The sequence below is a fragment of the Brachyistius frenatus genome, unplaced genomic scaffold, assembly GCF_029030835.1.
Source record: "Brachyistius frenatus isolate BFR_SWC_R1_liver_20210118 unplaced genomic scaffold, ASM2903083v1 Contig_124, whole genome shotgun sequence".
Lineage (NCBI taxonomy): Eukaryota > Metazoa > Chordata > Actinopteri > Embiotocidae > Brachyistius > Brachyistius frenatus.
The window spans coordinates 418,620-437,267 of NW_027210723.1; the positions used below are offsets into that span (position 1 = coordinate 418,620).

The 18,648-nt window shown below is 38.0% G+C and overlaps 1 protein-coding gene across 14 annotated transcripts in view; it reads right to left on the reverse strand.

Moving 5' to 3' along the window:
- The window catches only part of dst (dystonin), a 103,649-nt gene that overhangs the window by 73,423 nt on the left and 11,578 nt on the right, over nucleotides 1–18,648 (reverse strand). For 13 of the 14 annotated variants that reach the window (XM_069713968.1, XM_069713966.1, XM_069713965.1 and 10 more), the window contains 5 exons: nucleotides 7,737–7,798; nucleotides 5,276–5,365; nucleotides 3,403–3,501; nucleotides 2,161–2,238; nucleotides 892–984 (listed from right to left, as the gene is read on the reverse strand). In XM_069713968.1, the coding sequence (XP_069570069.1) occupies nucleotides 892–984; nucleotides 2,161–2,238; nucleotides 3,403–3,501; nucleotides 5,276–5,365; nucleotides 7,737–7,798 (422 nt within the window). The remainder of the gene's footprint in view (nucleotides 1–891; nucleotides 985–2,160; nucleotides 2,239–3,402; nucleotides 3,502–5,275; nucleotides 5,366–7,736; nucleotides 7,799–18,648) is intronic. The other variant, XM_069713963.1, reaches the window with a different exon arrangement.

Consider the following 18,648-nt stretch of genomic DNA (forward strand, 5'->3'; position numbering starts at 1 on the left):
ACATGTGCCAAAGATATTAATAATCTAATAAACGACAGTCAGAAAGGGGGAGAGGAGGAGAGGGAGAGAGAAAGAGAGAATGAGGAAATTGTTGAATTATGAGGTTCTTGCAGGCTATCAATCACTGCATTCTTCAGTGGACACCTGGATAATCCTGCTATGCTTGTAGAGACTAACCCACTTGGCATCATTTGTGTCAATAAAATGTTGAGTATTCCCAGAGAGAACATTTTTGAGAACATTGAAGAGGAAATATGAACTCAGTTTAGAGCACACAACATCTTGAAAACCATCAATTCTCCAGATCTTTTTTGTAACGCAATGGCAATGCTTGTAAAAATGTGAAGAAGAAGTTCACAAAGTAATGCTATAATTATGTGCCCTGTAAAAAAAAAAAAAACTGTGGTCCAATCAGATTATACGGAGTACAATAATTTTCATTTGTTTATCTTTGGGGATTGTACAAAACAAATAAAGATTGTTTGAACCCATTCTCCTGTATTACATATATGTCTCCATGAGTAAAACAGTAATCACACCACACCTCATGATGTAAGATGCACAGCTTTGACACCTCGTGGTCAAAAGCAGAAAGATCCTTTTTTTTTCTTTTTTTTATGTGAACTCATTTTTAAACTACTATTCAGGAGGGCAGTGCACATGATGTAACTCCATCCCAAAACATGCAGCATTTCTGTTGCACAAACAAAGGCAGCTATGTTGAAATAAATAAACAACGGATCAGCATTTAGTAGGGCACACAAGTCTAAAATTAACAACCGACTGATCTCACTAAGAACAAGGAAATTAAAGTCAGCAATGTGAGTAACACATTCTCTTACTTGGCTCTTGAAAGCATGAGAGTCTAAACCATAAGATGGCAGCACTGACCTGAAAGTGCAGAATTATGGTCCAGATCAATCCCAGGGTCAGTTTTGGGTTGCCGTCTGTGATGTCGTCATTCCTGATATTTACAAGTTTGACCTGATGAAAAGAAATGCACAATTAACATGCATATTTACAATAACTCTATGTGTTTAAAACCTTTAGATCCTGAGTTTTCACATCATGGCCTTCACCTTTATTTGTTTTTGTAGTATGATGAAAGTACAAAATATGAGTGTCTATTTTGACTCATGCCTGTCATTTAACACACACCACAAGGTGGCACAATAGTCATGATATTATGCCAGGGAACACTGTTACAGTAATCACAGTGGGACTGAGGTGAACTCAAAGCATTCATGGTTTTTTTTACTAATTAAATGCTCTAAACCTGTTGGAACTGTTTCACTTACCACATATCAAAGTGATAAATGATGTGCATTTAATGATGGCCTTCACATCGAACAGGTAATACAAAGCAGAGTGTGAACACAGTCCCGGTATAATACAGCAGTAAATAATGTATTCATCCAGTGCCAGCCTGATCATCTCTAATTCTTTAATCAATCAGCTGCAGGGTGAGAATCAGTGAAGTTCAAACAGATCATTTTACATTAAATGATGGCAGAGGATCCATGCTCGTGTCTGCTATGAACTGGGGCTGAAACAACAGAACAACTCATTTGTGACCGTCTATGAATCCTTTGTCTCAAGCCTTACGTCACATCTGGCTCCAGCTCAACGAGGCTGTGTTCTTCTTCACATGCTGAGGGTGGCGGGGGAGGGGGCGGCAATCAGAGCGATAAGAAATCCCAGCGATGGGATTTATAGTCAGCCCTCCTTAAATGATGCCATTACTGTTTGTGTGGAATGAACTGAATTGTACATTTTGTCTAATAGCGTGTGAGGTTGAAGTGGCAGCGTCTGAGTATTCACCACTGAGTGGAGCTGTTGAGATCAAGGTGTACTCTCTCGATACTGTGTGATGCTACTCCCAAAATACAATATACAGAAGGTCCACTCATTATTTGACACCTTTATGTGGCTTTAATCTTTTACATAATTTGTTATCCTGCATCAAAGTATAAAAAATGAATAATCATTTATGTTGATTTTCAGCTAGTTAATTCTATGGATCCATGAAGGATGGATTGTGTTCCATATCTGGTTGAATTCCAGTAATTTAATGTGGCAATTTAAAATGTATTAATATGGGCTCAAATCCATTTAAGTGTGACACCACAAGTCTGAAAGTGTATTTAAACTGGTCCTCACCTGCCGCCTCTTTAAATAATCCAGTGCTATTTGTACATTCTGGAGTCTGTGGAAGCGCATCCTCCCTCTCTCCCGAGGCTGTGGACATAAAGAGGGAAGAGCCATGAAGCTAATAATGTTCTTCTCAACATCAGAGGACAAATTAGAAAATGATTAGTAGCATGAAGGACAGAGGACATGCTTCTAGGTTCTTACCCGATGCTCTGGTGAGGTAAAAACTCAAAAGAACATACAAAAAACTCGACCCACAACAATAGTAGCCATTTGCCCAAGTGCACTCAAACTCTGTGCAGACAGTGTGCAATCGTAAAACATTTTCCACCTCTGCAAATCTCAACGTGCTTTAATGAATCAATTATTCTAAACAAGTCTGGTGGCCAAAAAGTGCAACTGAAATAAGATGACATCCTTAATTTCTCTGTGCTGTAAATAATTGCAGAATGCTGCATTATATGATTTCTTCTGGCAAACGCTTGCGAACGGTCAGGGGCCACAGCATGACATAATGAAATGGAAAATGCATTCAAGCCAGGATGCAGCTGCAGCAAAAGACTTGCACTGCATTCGGCAATCCTGTTCATCTCAGTAGCAAAGCAACAACATTTAATAAACCCATCTTTTTCCTTCGGGAAGTGTCATTCACTTCTGAGGCCTTACTGAGGCTTCAAATAGCAAAATATTCCAAAGCAGCAAATGAAACCTGTCCAGTCCATCACGTAGGTTCAGACAGCTTTAACTTTGTGATTCAATGAGCCGCAAAGCTACTGAAATGGATATAAAGACCCAAGCTTTATGGACAACTTCCATTACAATTTATCGCATCTTTTTAATGATTTTGCAACGCCAGTGTGTCAAATTACTTCTTATAACCTTTGTCTTTGTGTGACATATACAGTGCAAAAGAGAATTTGAGAATGAAGCTGCCTGGGTCTTTGGATCAAGTGTACATTTCTTCTGCAGTATCAATATTATATTGTATAGTAATATGACCAAAATATTTTATTATGTCCCCATCAAAAAAAATCGCTATGAAAGAGCTTTGCATAGAAGACAAAGAAGAAGGGAAACAAACAATATTCTACAGTGAAATTAAAAGGAAGAACCAATATCCACTAAAGGAAATACTTACAACTACAATAAGAGTAAATCATACAGTGGTATTGTTTCTACACTCCTGTTAACTGACCACAACACGCTCTGAATTAGTTTGTTACAAGGGGGTGGGGGTTGAGCCACACGTACCCCCTTATCATCATCCATCGTGTCTCCATGCTGCTCAACTGCACATGCTTCTGTCCCACTCACCAACCGCAAAGTCTTCAGTAAATCACGCTCCCTTGGCTTACCACCGAAAAGGCAACACATGGGGGGAGAAAAAGGAAGACATGGACGGACACACACACACACACACAGCGACCAAATCAAAGTACGTTAGACAATGGACAGAAAACGATCAAAGAGTGGAGAACAGAAGAGGAGGAAAGTGGGATGTAAACAGAAAACAGATAGCTACTTAGAGGATGAGAGTTAGTCACACTGGAGGTGGGAAGTAACTGCTCGGGTTCTCAGCACAGGAATACATGCAGTTTAAATATACAGAGTAAGGGACATTACAACATACTAATTTACATAGTAGATGAACCCTGGACTGCACAAAGACTATTTCAACACACACACACAAAATATATGTTTAAATATTTCTTTCTAAATAAATGAAAAAAAAATAACACGCTAACAGAGAAATGAAATACTGGCACTACAGCTACATACACTTTTAATGTTGTTTCATTATATATTTCTACAGTACAAATAAAATTAGACTGTTTCATGACTACTCTAGAAAACATAACAGTTTTAACAACTTTTTTTTACATTTTTGGCTGAATAACAGCTGGAAAGTAACTTAGAGTCACATATTACACTATGATAAACATGGCTACAAACAAATCTCAATGATATGTGTAAAAGGTGTTCATGACATCTCAGAATTTTTTCAGATCTTTTAATTCCTTTTTTTGGTCATTGGAGTTAACTGACTGGAAAATGATTATACAACCAGTAATAGGGATCAGTCCAGTTGTGTATTGAGCTCCAGAGGAACAAAACTTCCTGCACTTAAATAAACAAACTGCTCATGGCTGGATTATAACTTCAGCACAATGCAGTTTAGAGAAACTATTTAAAAAGTGTAGTCATGTTTTTCCTCTAGTGTGGTTTCCAGGAAACTCCTGTGACCAGAATTTAACTTGTATTAAAAGCAGCCTAGCCCAGCAGTTAGTGGGATAAAAAAAAAAGCTCGTTAGCAAGTTTGTTAATGACTGATTATTGACTGCCAAGAACTTGCCAGAAACTCCATTGGGATACCACAGAGCTAATTTTTCCCACTTGCTGACTTTCTCCTGATGGGTTTACATTTTGTTGAATGAAGATGAGATTGTTTCAAAAACGGAACAACTTCACATCCCACCCAAGTTTATTACAACTTGAGATCTACTACAGCTGCTGTGGCACAACTCAGCCCATCCTGAACTGGATACAAAAAAACGTATATGCAAACAAAGGCATACTGTACCACCGTTTTTCATATTGCTTAAATTTAGATGCACGGCACAACTAATCACAATGATGAGCACATCAGTTAGTTGTATAGATATCACAGGATAGTTAGGGATCAAAATAAATAGGCTTTTGATATGTTTGAAAGTTTCCCGCAATTCACCAAAAATGTGTCTCTTTGAGTCGGGTTCAGTAAAAAGACGCAGCAGATGTGACAACAGATGATGAAATCCTAGAATTCCCTTTTCCCCTGTACTACCATAAGTGAGAATGGAGAAGGGACAGTGCGTCAGTGATGGAAAGCTGCTGCTCCACAAGGAAAGGAATAGTTCTCTCACATTCATTATTAGTGTCTAATGATAATTTGAATGTTGTGTGATTTCAGAGGACTGATCTCACTGGAAATGAACCAAGAACTCAACACTAAGTCACACATATGCCAAAATATCACCAGTGTTTTATGACTGTTCAAGTTTGTTTTGGGTTCTTTAGTCTTTAAGAAACACTGACCACGATGAGTAAGATAACAGAAAAACAAACAAAAAAAACATGAACTCACCAGTGTATCTCCAGACAAAACCTCCAACAGTGAGATCAGGTTATGTCCATCTCGTAAGTCTTCATACAGGTCATTGATATGCTTTCGTACCTACAGGAACAAGAGTAAAGCAAAAAGTAAGCTAACTGCAAATAACATATTGCTACTACACAGCTTTTCATTCATAGTTGCAACACGTAGTTTTAAAACAACTGCACATGAAATTTTATTTCATGTAATTTTATTTTCTAACCATGTTTATTAAACCAAAACAATCTTATTTTCGGATAAATAGTTATTGTAGGATTATACCATGGAAGTCTCTTGGCATAACTCCGTATATCTCAACCATTGTCTTTGATATTTCTTCTTTATGCCAGTCACTCAACTTGGTGTCCAGTTCTCTCTAAACTGCCATGAATGCAGCATAAACTATCTAAATGATAGAGCTTGACCATGATATCACAATGACACCTCATCTAAACACTTGAGCAGGGCACTTAACAATCCCGGTCCGAGGCTTTCTCCTTCCAGCAGGCCCATCCCTCCTTCCTGTCCTAAATACCGCACCTCTGAAATCAGCCCGCTGCCCGCTGACCTGCTTTCACACAGGGCTTTCAGCACTGTAATCCCACATAGCAGCCACAGCTGTGGAGCCAAAATAGACCTGCACCCTTATGTTATTGGGTCAGCCAGGCAGATCCTCAACTATTACTCAGCACCTTTGATTTTTCATGGACCACATGCAAAGTCTGCTGAAACATACATAACAAAAAGGCCAATGGGGCTATTCATTTCTACTGTACAAAATCTTTATGTCAGTCCATCCAACACTGACCAACTCTGCCATCCTTTGACCCATTTAGAACTGAAATAATTATTATTATTATATATTATATATTATATTATAATAATTATTTTAGGAGCAAATGTAAGAATTGTGTTTTATTTATTAAATATAAATATATATTTATATATAAACAATATATATTATACATATAATATATAAAAATTATAAATAATATATATTATTATAAATATTAAATGTAAATTTATTATTATCAGTGTGTCTTATTTTGTTTTTTGTTTGTTGGGCAAATTTACTATTTTATGGTGTATTTGCAAGAACTTACATCCAGTGCAAACACAGCCAGACTTCTATCATTGCTCATTTGGTCAGCAGCAGATCACTGCATAAAACAACATTGGGCCACATTTGCTACAATTTGTTTTTATCTGGCAAGTCGCTGATAAACTGGAAGATATCCAATTCATAGCAGTCATGACTTCAAATAATGCAACTATGTGGGAATCAATGAGTAGATCACACGCTTATATGGTGTCAACCATTTTTCTTTTCTTTTTATGGACTTTATTAATAGTGGCATGAATGAAGGAATTATAGAATTACCCATAATTCATATATCACAGAGCTACACGTTTATGCCTTACATGACAGAAACAATCGTGATTTTAGTAATAGTCGTAATGATTAATATAGCACTGATGCATGAACCCCATAAAAAAAAACTACATTATACATGATTCCCTGGTTCATTTTTACAAAGGCGTATTACAGGGGTGTCAAACTCATTTTAGTTAAGGAGCCACATACTGCCCACTTTGATCTCAAGTGGGCTAGATCAGTAAAATCATAGCATAATAACGCATACATAATGACAATATTTCTCTATGTTTAAATCATTGGTGAAGGTTTTTGGATGATAAACCCTATTTTAAGGTCTTTCTACAATAAACTAGAAACATAAAGACCAAAAACTCAGACATCAGCCCACTGTTTATCTGCCTGGGCTCTCCTCTGCAGATTCCCTCACTTTGTGACGCGTTTGACGTCAAACGCGTCACAAAGCGATCAGCGAGCGCTGCTGCCTGTGGCAACGAGCGCTTCTGCCTTCGGAGCAGACATCACATTTACGCTGTTTTTGAAGCAATTACTGGATCAATTAAAAAAAATTACAAAACGTTTGTTCTCATAAACCTCCATATTCTCATACAAATGCAATTTATGTCTTTCTGTAATTTTCACACTTAGCAAAGTCATCCGGCGGGCCGAGCTGGACCCCCTGGCGGTATGTTTGACACCCCTGGCGTATTAGATGATGCATGCTCGTGCTTATCTGGTCTGTCTGCTAAAGTGTTTCATTACATTCTGCCGAAAGAGGACGGGCAGCAGTAAGCATTTCAAATTCCTGAGTCAACAAGAGGCAAATTGTTGTTACAATTTAACATGTCATGCCAAATGACTTTTAATAAGCTTTCATAATATCTGGGGAGCAGTGTTAGCATGTTAGGGCCTCAGATGGAGAGCAGTGATACCTGGCCAATAAATGACTGTTCATGTTACAGGAAATGGTTTTGATAATTGTGAGGGGGAAAATAAATCTCTGTTTTGATGAACATGGTTACCATGTGAACACCTGGGAAACCCATATATTATATTATGTCACACAGTGGTTCTTACCTTCAGCAGATGCTGGTTTATCCATTTTGTAAACGTCTTCTTCTGTACTCTGTCTCTTTCATCTGGAAAGACATAAAAAAAACACATTTTGTGAATTTTGGCTTCACATTAACAAGCAGTCACCATAGAGCCACATCGACTTCTTTATGTAAAGGCTGCCATGAGAAAAAGTCTAATTCTGCCACAGCGCAGCATTGTGTTTAATGGTAGAACAGAACAGACACAAAATACTGAGTAAATTACACTGTGCCATGCTTCAAATAAAAAAGGCCAAAAAATATGGAAAGACAAGAGCAATGTTTTGTTTTTTGTTTTTTTCACAAATGAGCATATAAAAGACCGGGACGTGTCCCACAGGCTCAAAGGAAATGATGTGATGCCATTTCCCAGAGACTGAAATGGCATCACTCTCTCCAACATGCTGTTTAGCGCAGTATGTTTTTTGTGTTTGCATCACCATAGCAACCACACTTCCTGCAGCCAATGACATAGATGAAACCAGGATGCAATTATAGACAAAAAAGAAAACCATTTTAAAAAGGAAACACCTTGTTCCCAGTAGTTATTGAAGTATAGTAAAGGAAGGGAAAAAATAAACTTGCAATATTATGTTTTGTGAACAATTTGGTCTTTTTGTCGTTGAATTTTTCTTTAAGATTGTCCTCTATCTGATGTCAGAGCAGAGCAGAGCAGGATTCAGTCCAGTCACCACAGCCGTGACTCATTTCACTGCTTCTACATCTCCCAGTCTGCCAGACTCCACTCCTCTAAATTATCTTCAGCAAACACAAGAAAACTCAGTGTAATCTATAACATTAACAGCATTATCTGCTGACCAGGTCACGTTTGTCCCACTGTTAATACCAATAACACTGTGGAAGACAAGTATTTTCCTGAACTCTGACCAGAGGACTAACGCAAGAAAGATATCCTCCTGCCTTTCCTAATCTTCAGTGCCGATTACACAATAAGTTTTGCTCAAGATTACCTGTAATGAGCAGACACAGGCATGACTAATCTTTTAAGGAAATGACAAGAATCATCAAGTTAAATACTGACCCATGCAGCACATCAGAGTTACCAGGCGTGCCTTATGATCCCTCTCGGTCTTCAGCCGGTACCTCATCCTCTGCACTGACTCCTGAGGGCTGACTAGAGGATCGTGGTTCAGGTAGATGGATGCCATGTGGAGAAGCGACTGAGGAAGCAGTAACAGTCGCCCTCTTCTCTCCTGCCTGCCTCTACCGGCCTCTAGGGCAGCAGTGACTCCCTCTCTCCTTCAAGCATCTCGAGCGAGTCCTGTCAGTTTTTCCATTTCTACTTGCTAATTTGAGTTTCCAAGCGGTTTATTGTTTATCTAGCAGCAGTCCTCAAAACCACATAAAGAAATCTGTGTTTCTTCTTAAAAAAAAAAAAAAAAAAGGAACAAGAGCAAGCGTTCCCTCTTAATGTGTTTCAGGCTGCCTCAACTTATAATGAAGACGAAGAGAGAACCGGCTTCTTGAAGCTGCAATTTAAAAGCAGCATGTCACAATTTCTGATGACAACATGTGTCACTTGATTATTGCAAAAATATTATTAGATAAATCTTGAGCAATATAAATCAGTTGGACTACAGGTTTGAAGTGTGCAAACGTTTACACATTATCAGCTTCCGATTGTGCAGCTGCCAAGACTCCCCATAATGTTTACACCAGCAAAATCAACTGAGAACACATCCTGGCAAATAACAATCAACACTCTGCATGATACAACATGAAACATGCCAAAAAGGACGAGCAATTCTTCCAGGATGTTGTTTAGTTTTTAGTAGAAATTTTAGTTGTTTTTTAATTTTCCTTATTATTCGGAGTATCAAATTTCAACAAGACACAAAATGAAAGTGCTGCTGTCCCCTCATGTGATAGTATGATAGAGCACAAACCCGAGTAATACATTTCAACTGTGTGGTGGGTTGCAGTCGTATTTTCTTGCAAGCATTAGTATCAGACAAACTACACTTAGCGAACACAATAGGTCTGCAACAGACAATGTTAGCTTAGCTTTCAATGTTATTAAATTCTTTGCATTTGAAGTGAAAAACTTGATGATGGACTTTCTGTTATAATAAATCCCTCTGAATGATTGTAAAGCCTGAAACATGAATTTCGAGAATAACAGAGGCACCGTAAGAGCTCTGTCACTGTACTCTCGGGAGAATTTTAATTTTAGTTCATCTAAAAATAGTGCATGTGTGACAATTGGAAAGTGGGTTGCTCTGACAATTATTTTGTACGATGGTCTCCTCATCAAGGCCTGACATTAAGCTAAAACATCAAATAAAAGCACGAACATCTCAGTCTGTCACATCAGTCTGACTAAAAGGAGTCATTAATATTAATGAAGTGAGGCGAAACAAAAGAAAGTAGCCTGTCTTCATATTGAAAATGTGATGCAGTGAGAAACCTAGCAGTGCTGCTGTGTCATTGCTGATGTATCTGTCCCTCTGACTCTACCATCCAGCTGAATCAAAGAGGAATAAAGCAGTGCAGCCTGCAGTGGGACACCGATTTGGTGTGTAATGCCCATGCCTAAGCTCATTGCTGCATAATATATAAATCTCTTCTGAAAACCTTATTAATATAGATTGGGCTGGGCACGTATTCCAGGAAACTCTGCAGCTCAGAGCAAAGGTCAGGAGCTGAAACGGTGCATCATCAACCGGCTATCAAACAGTCAGTAACAGGCGACTGTACTTTACAGATTACTGATAAAAGACACACAGACACACTTCACAGACTCAGGTCGTCATGAGCCAGTGTCACATGGTGTGACAACCACCATTTTTTTTCTGTCCTTTATGTTTAAATGCGATATAAACAGAAACAGACCCATGGAGCAGGGTTAAACGTGCAGTGAGATAAGTGGTTTCTGTACCTGTGATACCCAAAAAAACACTACACTGAATTTAATAGAATGGTGCCCTCTGGAGGATCCTAATAGGCATGAAAAGTAGGCATGAACTCTGGTTTGGTATTACTCCAAAACACACTGAATTGTCCCAACCTCAAAATACTGAAAGCAGAAATATTTTGACAAATATCAAACAGTGTATGTCCCACTAACAGTAACATCAATGTCAAATTTGATGTGATCATACACACATTCTCCTCAATCTCCCTCTATTTATTACTTTTGAAAAATTCTGTGATTATTCTACTTGGACTTTCAGTCCGTTCACCTATTTAATCTTTCATCTGATTCAATTAATAACAGTATGTAACTCTGCGTCAATATCAGGCAGACATTGACTTTATCACTGAAACACAGCACCAGTATCCGTGCTCATGATTTACTGTAGATTATTTCACATAATAACATTTATTTCTCAAATAGAAAAAAAAACCATTTGGTTTCCCATCAAGTCAAAACACTCTTGTAAAGTTTGTTCTGGAAGTTAACTACAAGTTAAACATAAAACATGTAAATGAACGCTAAAACCGGAGTACAAAATTCAGTCCTAATCATTAAAGGAGTAAGTAATAACTTTAGGGTCTCATTTCAGTGCCTTTAGGTTTGAGGGGAAAAAAATCCCACAATAAAACTGTAAAGAAGAAAAAACCCTGAGTAAACAGAACAGCAAACTGCTGAGGTGCACAATTAACAATGAATGAGTGAACAACATTTTTTGGCTCTGGTACGATACTAAGGAAACATTTTTAAATAAACCCTAATAAATACATAATCCTCCACCACATGACAATAAATATATGATGTTTATTTCATTGTAAAGGTTTCAATAAACAGTTTAATGCGACCAAGCTAACCAAACCTCCATAAAGTACATGAACACTTGTAGGAATAATATCCTGTTCATTATTTATGTTTTCATTTTCTCACTTTAAAATCAGGTGGTTAGATGATTCACCTTTACCAGAGGTCTAGGAACATCGTACAAACATGTTAACCAACAGCTTGTGACCTCGGACTCTAATAGGTTGATGTTTGAAGGCTCACATAGAAAGCCTGTTTAACCAACACTCTCTCATGTTACATTTTAACTTACTGACATTGCAACCTTGGGTACTGTACTGTCTGGAAAATGTAGTCATCAAAGCCTTCTTTAGAACTGCAAATATATAAGTTATGAAGGTAAACTGGTAGTAATTAAAGTATTATTTACTGTACAATCTTCTGTAGTTATGTGCAGAGGAGATGAAAATATCCTACTGAATAGCTTCTTTTAACAACGACACCATAAATCATTAAACATAGTCTCCCATCTTGTATATAACAAGAGGATGATCACACTGTTTTTTGTCATGTGTGTGTGTGTGTGTGTGTGTGTGTGTGTGTGTGTGTGTGTGTGTGTGTGTGTGTGTGTGTGTGTGTGTGTGTGTGTGTGTGTGTGTGTGTGTGTGTGTGTGTGTGTGTGTGTGTGTGTGTGTGTGTGTGTGTGTGTGTGTGCGCCTGGTCTGCATTCTGAGCCCACTGCTAGACCAGAGTACACCACAACATTCAAACAGACTGCATGAGACACTTATTTGTAGACTTCAGCAAAGCACATGTGCATGGCTATAAATAGCTCCAACCCTAAACCATGCTGCCCCTGAAACTGCAGGCCACATAATCTGTGCCACTCAGGTGACATCCTTCGTTTCCTAACATGCAGCAGAGATCGCTGAAGGACAGTCCTGCTTGCAGTAGAATTCAATTTATTTATTTTTCTATTTATAAGGCTTCAAGTTTGGTTTTCTCTCTTGGTCCATTTTAGGAATTGAATGTATTCACTCCAACGTAAAGCTAATTTGATGTTATGATATGTTGCCCAGGTTTTAATATACACACACAAAACTGATTGTGTGTCTGTGTGGATAAGAGCAACTATGAAATGCTATCAACATATTTCCAAACTGTTGGAAATCCAATCAATAGCAAGACAGTCAACAGCACTTCATCCTGTCCTTTCATTAGTATATTTTCACAAGCTTATCTAAATAGGAGAACAGATAAATTGTTGAGAACATCTGGCACAGGGGTACAAAGACACCCTTTGGCATATTGTTATGTCAGGATGCCTAAAGTATCCTCCCATTCTGAGTAGTGCAGAGTCAAAAAGTCCTCGCAATCAAAATCTAGCCTGTGTAATCCTCTTGACTTCATATTGGAGGGTGTGTGTGTGGGGGGGGGCGTAAAAACAAACATAAAGACCAAACTTAAAAGCCCTCAACCTTCCAGCCAATGACAAGGACTTGCGAAACATTCTTTCCACACAACTCTCATTTTACATCTTTTGTGTCACAACCAGCTCAGTAAGCAAATGCATGTGTGTCATTGTTTTGTTTTCAGTGCAATGCCACATGGGTTGCAAAGCAGTAGCAGAGATTGTAAAATGATACCCCATGATCTAGATGTCTTGCACCTCTGATTGAATAGACTCTATTCACTATATATTTATAGTGTTTATTCATTTACCCATGTTGTCTTTAGCCTTTTCCTCATGTGTTTGTCATACTGTTTTGTATCTGTGCTGTTTGTGTCACTGTGTGGACTGTGCTGACAGGTCATCATTGTAAATGAGAATTGGTTCTCAATTGATTTTACCTGGTTAAATAAAGGTCATATATACTTTATTTTGATAGAATAATAAAACTCTAAAAGTGCAGCTTCATAAAAACAACACCGACATGACATGTATTATTGAAATAAGTTTGCTTCCTGCGTAGCGGAGAAGCTTCTTATCTTTATCTCATACAGGCAATACAAAGGCAATCAAAAATGACAGAAAAGTTTACTGAGAGCCGAAGCTTCAAACATGGCAAAGCTTCATCGGGACAAACATCCAAAACATGTTCATTGGTGTTTGTTTTAAAAAAAAATACTCCAATTTAAGCCTCGGTGTGTCACAAGCCCCTTTATATTTAGAGCACAAATTAACAACAAGCTGTTTTAACAACAGCCTACAGCCAGACCAATGGCGCTGTGTGAGGCTACATGTTGGCACAGTGGTGCTTTGTGCTAAATGCGAACATGAGCGTGCTAACATGCTCACAATGACAAAGCAAAGGTGCAAATGTTTAGCATACCGTTGACCATATTGGCCATCTTTGTATATTTAGTCGAATGTACAGCTGGATTGATGAAAGTGCAGGGTCTATCATCTGAACACTATGCATATCTGTGTAGCATTTTATGTTAATCCATCCAAAAACTATTGGAAAGTTTCAGTCTAGACTGAAGAGGTGGAAGGCTTGACAGACTGAAATGGGCATCCCATAAACAACTGGTTTACCCTTGTCCCACAAACACATTAGAGTTATGCACAAATTTAATGGTGACTCAGTTTCATGAGGCTACCCGCATTCAATGTGTTTTAATAAGCATGTTGTGAGCATGACATCTGGGTATAGGTGGTAAACAAAAACACAAGAGTGTGAGGAGGGGGAGATACTTGGGATTGCATATTTGTCATTCTTCATAAGTGAGAATACTACAATCCGTCTTCTCAGACGGGCTGGACAGCATCGGAGGCATGTGACTGGAACAGCTCAGTAACTCAAACAGGTTGCCAAGCCTTCAAAGCACCCCTTCCAGTCAGTCTTCTTTTTTTTCTTTTTCTTTTTTTGACTAAAGTAAAGAAGAAACCAATAAAAACTCTATACAGTCTGACCATCTATGCAATGATGCACAGTACACTGAAAATGCACAGTATCGTTTTCAGCTTTCTCCTCCAATCGACATTATTTTCCTCAACTTCAAGCTAAATTACAATAAACTGCATGAACAGCTTTTCTGACAAAGTGTGCCGTTTATAATGCAATTAAGATGCGTCGTCTTCATGAGGGTTGAATAAGATGCGACGCTCAGTACACCCACGAGTGAGGTTGAAATACTGTACGGCCCTTGATGAAAAGCAAATGGAGGATGATGGTGAAGCTAACAAAGTGGCTGTAGGCCTGAGCTCCCACTACAGAGGCACTTAGCAAAGCCAAGCAGAGGAAAGGAGGAAGCATTAATGGCAGCTAATGGGACATAAATACACACTTATACGAACATGACTCACGCAGACACATACAGTGTTGCAGTGCCAGCCTCCATATGTGCAACAGCTGCAACTGCCACAGTGAAGTGAATATTTGTGGGGAAATCTGTTTTCCTACTTAGACTCTCTTTCACATGATGCGGAATCCTGATCGAGACTGCTAACTGAAGGTAATCCTGTGTATTCACACCGACTGACAACACAACTGCAATTCAACATCAGCAAATTTATATTTAAGAAAAGAAACGCTGGTGCAATAATTGCCGAGCAATACTAAAATACAAAAAACAAGGATTTTGCAAATACCATAAGCATAGAAACATGTATCAAAGGTTTATGAAATCATCCTAGACAAAGTTAAATTTTTCAGTTATTCTGAACTATTTTTTTGTAGTTTCTCTCTCTAGCATATGTATACGAAATTAACTAACAACTACTTAAACAAACTACTAGAAAGCACTGTGAGAATATTCACATTATCAACTGGAAACTGATTTGAGTGTATTTCAAAGTATTCTCTGAATCATCAACAAGCATATTTCTGACAGCTGGAGCAGCATATTACAATATGCAGATGGCTAACAAATCACACTGAAGCGTTTTACCGAGCTGCAGGCCACCACAGCCTGACAAAACACCTTCAATGCTTCTTGCTGTTTAATTGTACGTCTTTTTTCTAAAAGATATTTCCTAATGTGGTGTTTTGAGATGGCAGTGGAGAGTGATGTTAAATTCTGTAATTGGTGTTCAACTGGGTTTAGATCTGGTGACGGTCTATAATTCACAACATTTTCACGTTAATCAAAACGTAATCAAGTTTCTTCTCTCTTTTTTTCATTTTTCCTCCTTTGATTTGTCACTTTACACTATTTGTTGACTAATGGACACTCTAAAACTACAAAAAAATAAAATTTGCATTTTATGTTTTACACAGAAAGGGGTTTAAACCAATCGGTTTTTAGTGAAGAGGTACACAAACAACCGGAACGCCTCATTTTTTTGGATGTCAATGAAAAAGTGAAGAAAGAAAATCTGTTTCCTGCTGCTAAGAATTCCTGATGGGATTGCTTCCCAGCATCTGCTGCGTTCAGGAGAGAAGGGTGGTGCTGCTGGAGGGGGAGAGGCGAAGCTAAAGAGCGTGAGTCAGAGGCAGGACACAGACTCACAAGATGATCTCATGTAAGAGGAGCTAAGCCGAGCTGTGGAATGAAGTTCAGTCATGCTGGTCTTCCCATCACCATGACAGCATATAAATACAACAGTGAGCTTGAATCAGGCACTGGTATAATGCAACTACATTGGACTGCAGTAAAGGCCTATTTCGTCTAACAATATGTGAAGACTATTATTCTTGTGTACAGGACGATGCCTGTATATCTCTAAATGATAAATGTAACATGTGATTGAAACCTAAATAAACATATTCCTTCATTAGCTAAAGACTAATGGAACAGTAAAAAACAATATTATGTTTAAGTACAAACTGTGTAGTACAATCTATATTTACAGGTGATGGTTTTAATCTTTTAACATTTTACTAAAAATAAATTCTTGACAAACTGATGGTCAACAACAGCAAAATTAATCAGAAATCAGGTTTGTGACTTGTTAACTATCAGTCTGATCCGAGTGCACGTCTTTGTGAAACCTGTAAAATAAAACCAAAGGAAGCTGTGTTCACACCTTCAGATCACTTACTGACAGATGTTATTGTGAGATTATGGAGATGAAATTTGAAACTGATCCAAAAATCTAATGAAATTAATTCGCCATTAGCACTTCTGCCTGGTATCTGTGAAATGACCCGTGATAATGAGATAGCCTTGTGGTTTTATAATCTTTATCATATCTGTTGACATTTTCGCTGAGCCAAATCTACCCTATGTTTAAATAGCTTAGTTTCCATTGTGAAGCTATGAGATACAAAAAATGGCAGGCCAAATCTTTTTTCTTCTTTTATCTTCACCTCTTTCTAGTTGGGAAAACAACAAATAAATTTGTTTTATTTTAAATAAGAAATTGTTTTGTTTCATTGGAAGCCAACTAGCTGACAGACATGTATATATTTCAAGAGATATCCTTGCGTAATCTCTCTTTTCACCATCATTAACCCATCCAAAAAAAATCAGGTTTAAATTGAACTAATGAAGCATGTTCATATTGTTTTGTGAACAATATGAATTAGTGCTCAGTCTTTTAGCGGTAACAATAGCCAGCTGTGCCTGTACAATGATCGGTACAGAACATTACTCTGCAGGCTGAGCTGTGTGGGAAGACAGCGTCTTCAAAATCTGGCTTCTCGATGTTTAAATCTCAAAGAAAAACCCCAAAAAAGAAGTGTTACAGCAATCAGTTAGACACATGAATAAGTATCTGAAACTTGGATGCTGCTACTGTAAACACAAAGTATCTTTTGTACGGCAGCAGACAGTCTCCATACAGGCAGCCTGCTGTCTGTGTGGGCCACTGGGCCATTTGAATGTGATGAGTGGGCTGTCGACATAGAGCCGAGGGGTTGGGCTGGGCACGGCCCAGGAGGGTGGACAAAGGCAGTGACTGTGCAAAAAAAAAAAAAAACACACACACTCACACAATGCTCTCTCACGCATCACTGTGTTTCATAATACAAGGCAATATAATTAAAAGGATTGGTTTAATAATAATAAGGTGTTTTAATGCATCTACAGCAGGCAACTCATAATGCAGACAACAGAGAGACACTGACAGACCACACCCTGCTCTAAAACAGAGAACTGAGTTGTCATCCTAAAGACTGTGGAGGTGTCTTGCAAAAAAAGATTATATGTCTATGAAAGATTTTTTTTCATAAATTAGCTTCATTAATGCTTTTACAGGCGTGTCACTAAAGAGAAACTGTAGCTGGTTGCAAAAGATCTTTTTAAGGATTTCTTTGGACATTTAGCTTATAAAAATACTAAGAACCCTAAATCAGAAAATACTAATTAAATTGTCTCCTAGCGTATATCAAAAATCGCAAACAAAAATGTCTTTGTCTATCAATTTAAAAAAAAAAAAAATCACTGTTTTAGCACAGAAAAGCAGGTCGCCGGCTTGGAAAAGAAAAAGTTTCTTCAGGTTAAATTCATATTTCTGGATTAATTTTTTTCTGCAAGAATTTCTGCTCTTTTAATAAACAAAAGATGTTACTTTGGGTTTAGCTTAAGAAATACACTGTTCTTCCTGTCTGATGAATCAATTTAGGCCAAATGGAATCTTAAAAACAAAATTCACCACGAGAGGAGCTGACTGAACCACCAAATGTCTAATCTATTAAATCTTTCCTGATGTCAGAGGATGATCAACTGTTGAGGAACTCTATAGGCCCCTTCATGCTGACAGCCTACCAAGCAGGCTCTGCTAGAACACCGTGATCCTGTACAACCACTGCTCAGTTCCATTAACTGTTGTATGCGTCTTAGAAACCATGTCTTTAACTCAGTCTTAAGGTTTACTGTCTTTTGTCTGCAAAGCCTGCATTGAATTTCAGTTCGGCCGAAAGCAATTCTTCTGTTAAGTATATTATTACTTGTAATGCCTAATTAGTGCTACATTCTTAAAGCTGGAGCAATAATAACAGCACACATGCTTCCAGACCCACCAGGGGTCATTTATAGACCAGTCTGAAAAAAAAAAAATCCAAAAGTAACAATCTTTGAAACATAGGTCACATGTCCTATATCTGTAAATGTGTTATTTCTAAGGGTCAAATGTACTAAATCTCCCACTGGAGATATAAAAAAGAAAAAAGAAAACTAGTAACACAGCACATGACTTTCACTACAATAAAATCTGTGCATCTTTTTCTTAACTCGTTCTCTTTTCACTGGACCTGATAGCTCACATTATCTCAGGTTTTTGATGACTCTGGAA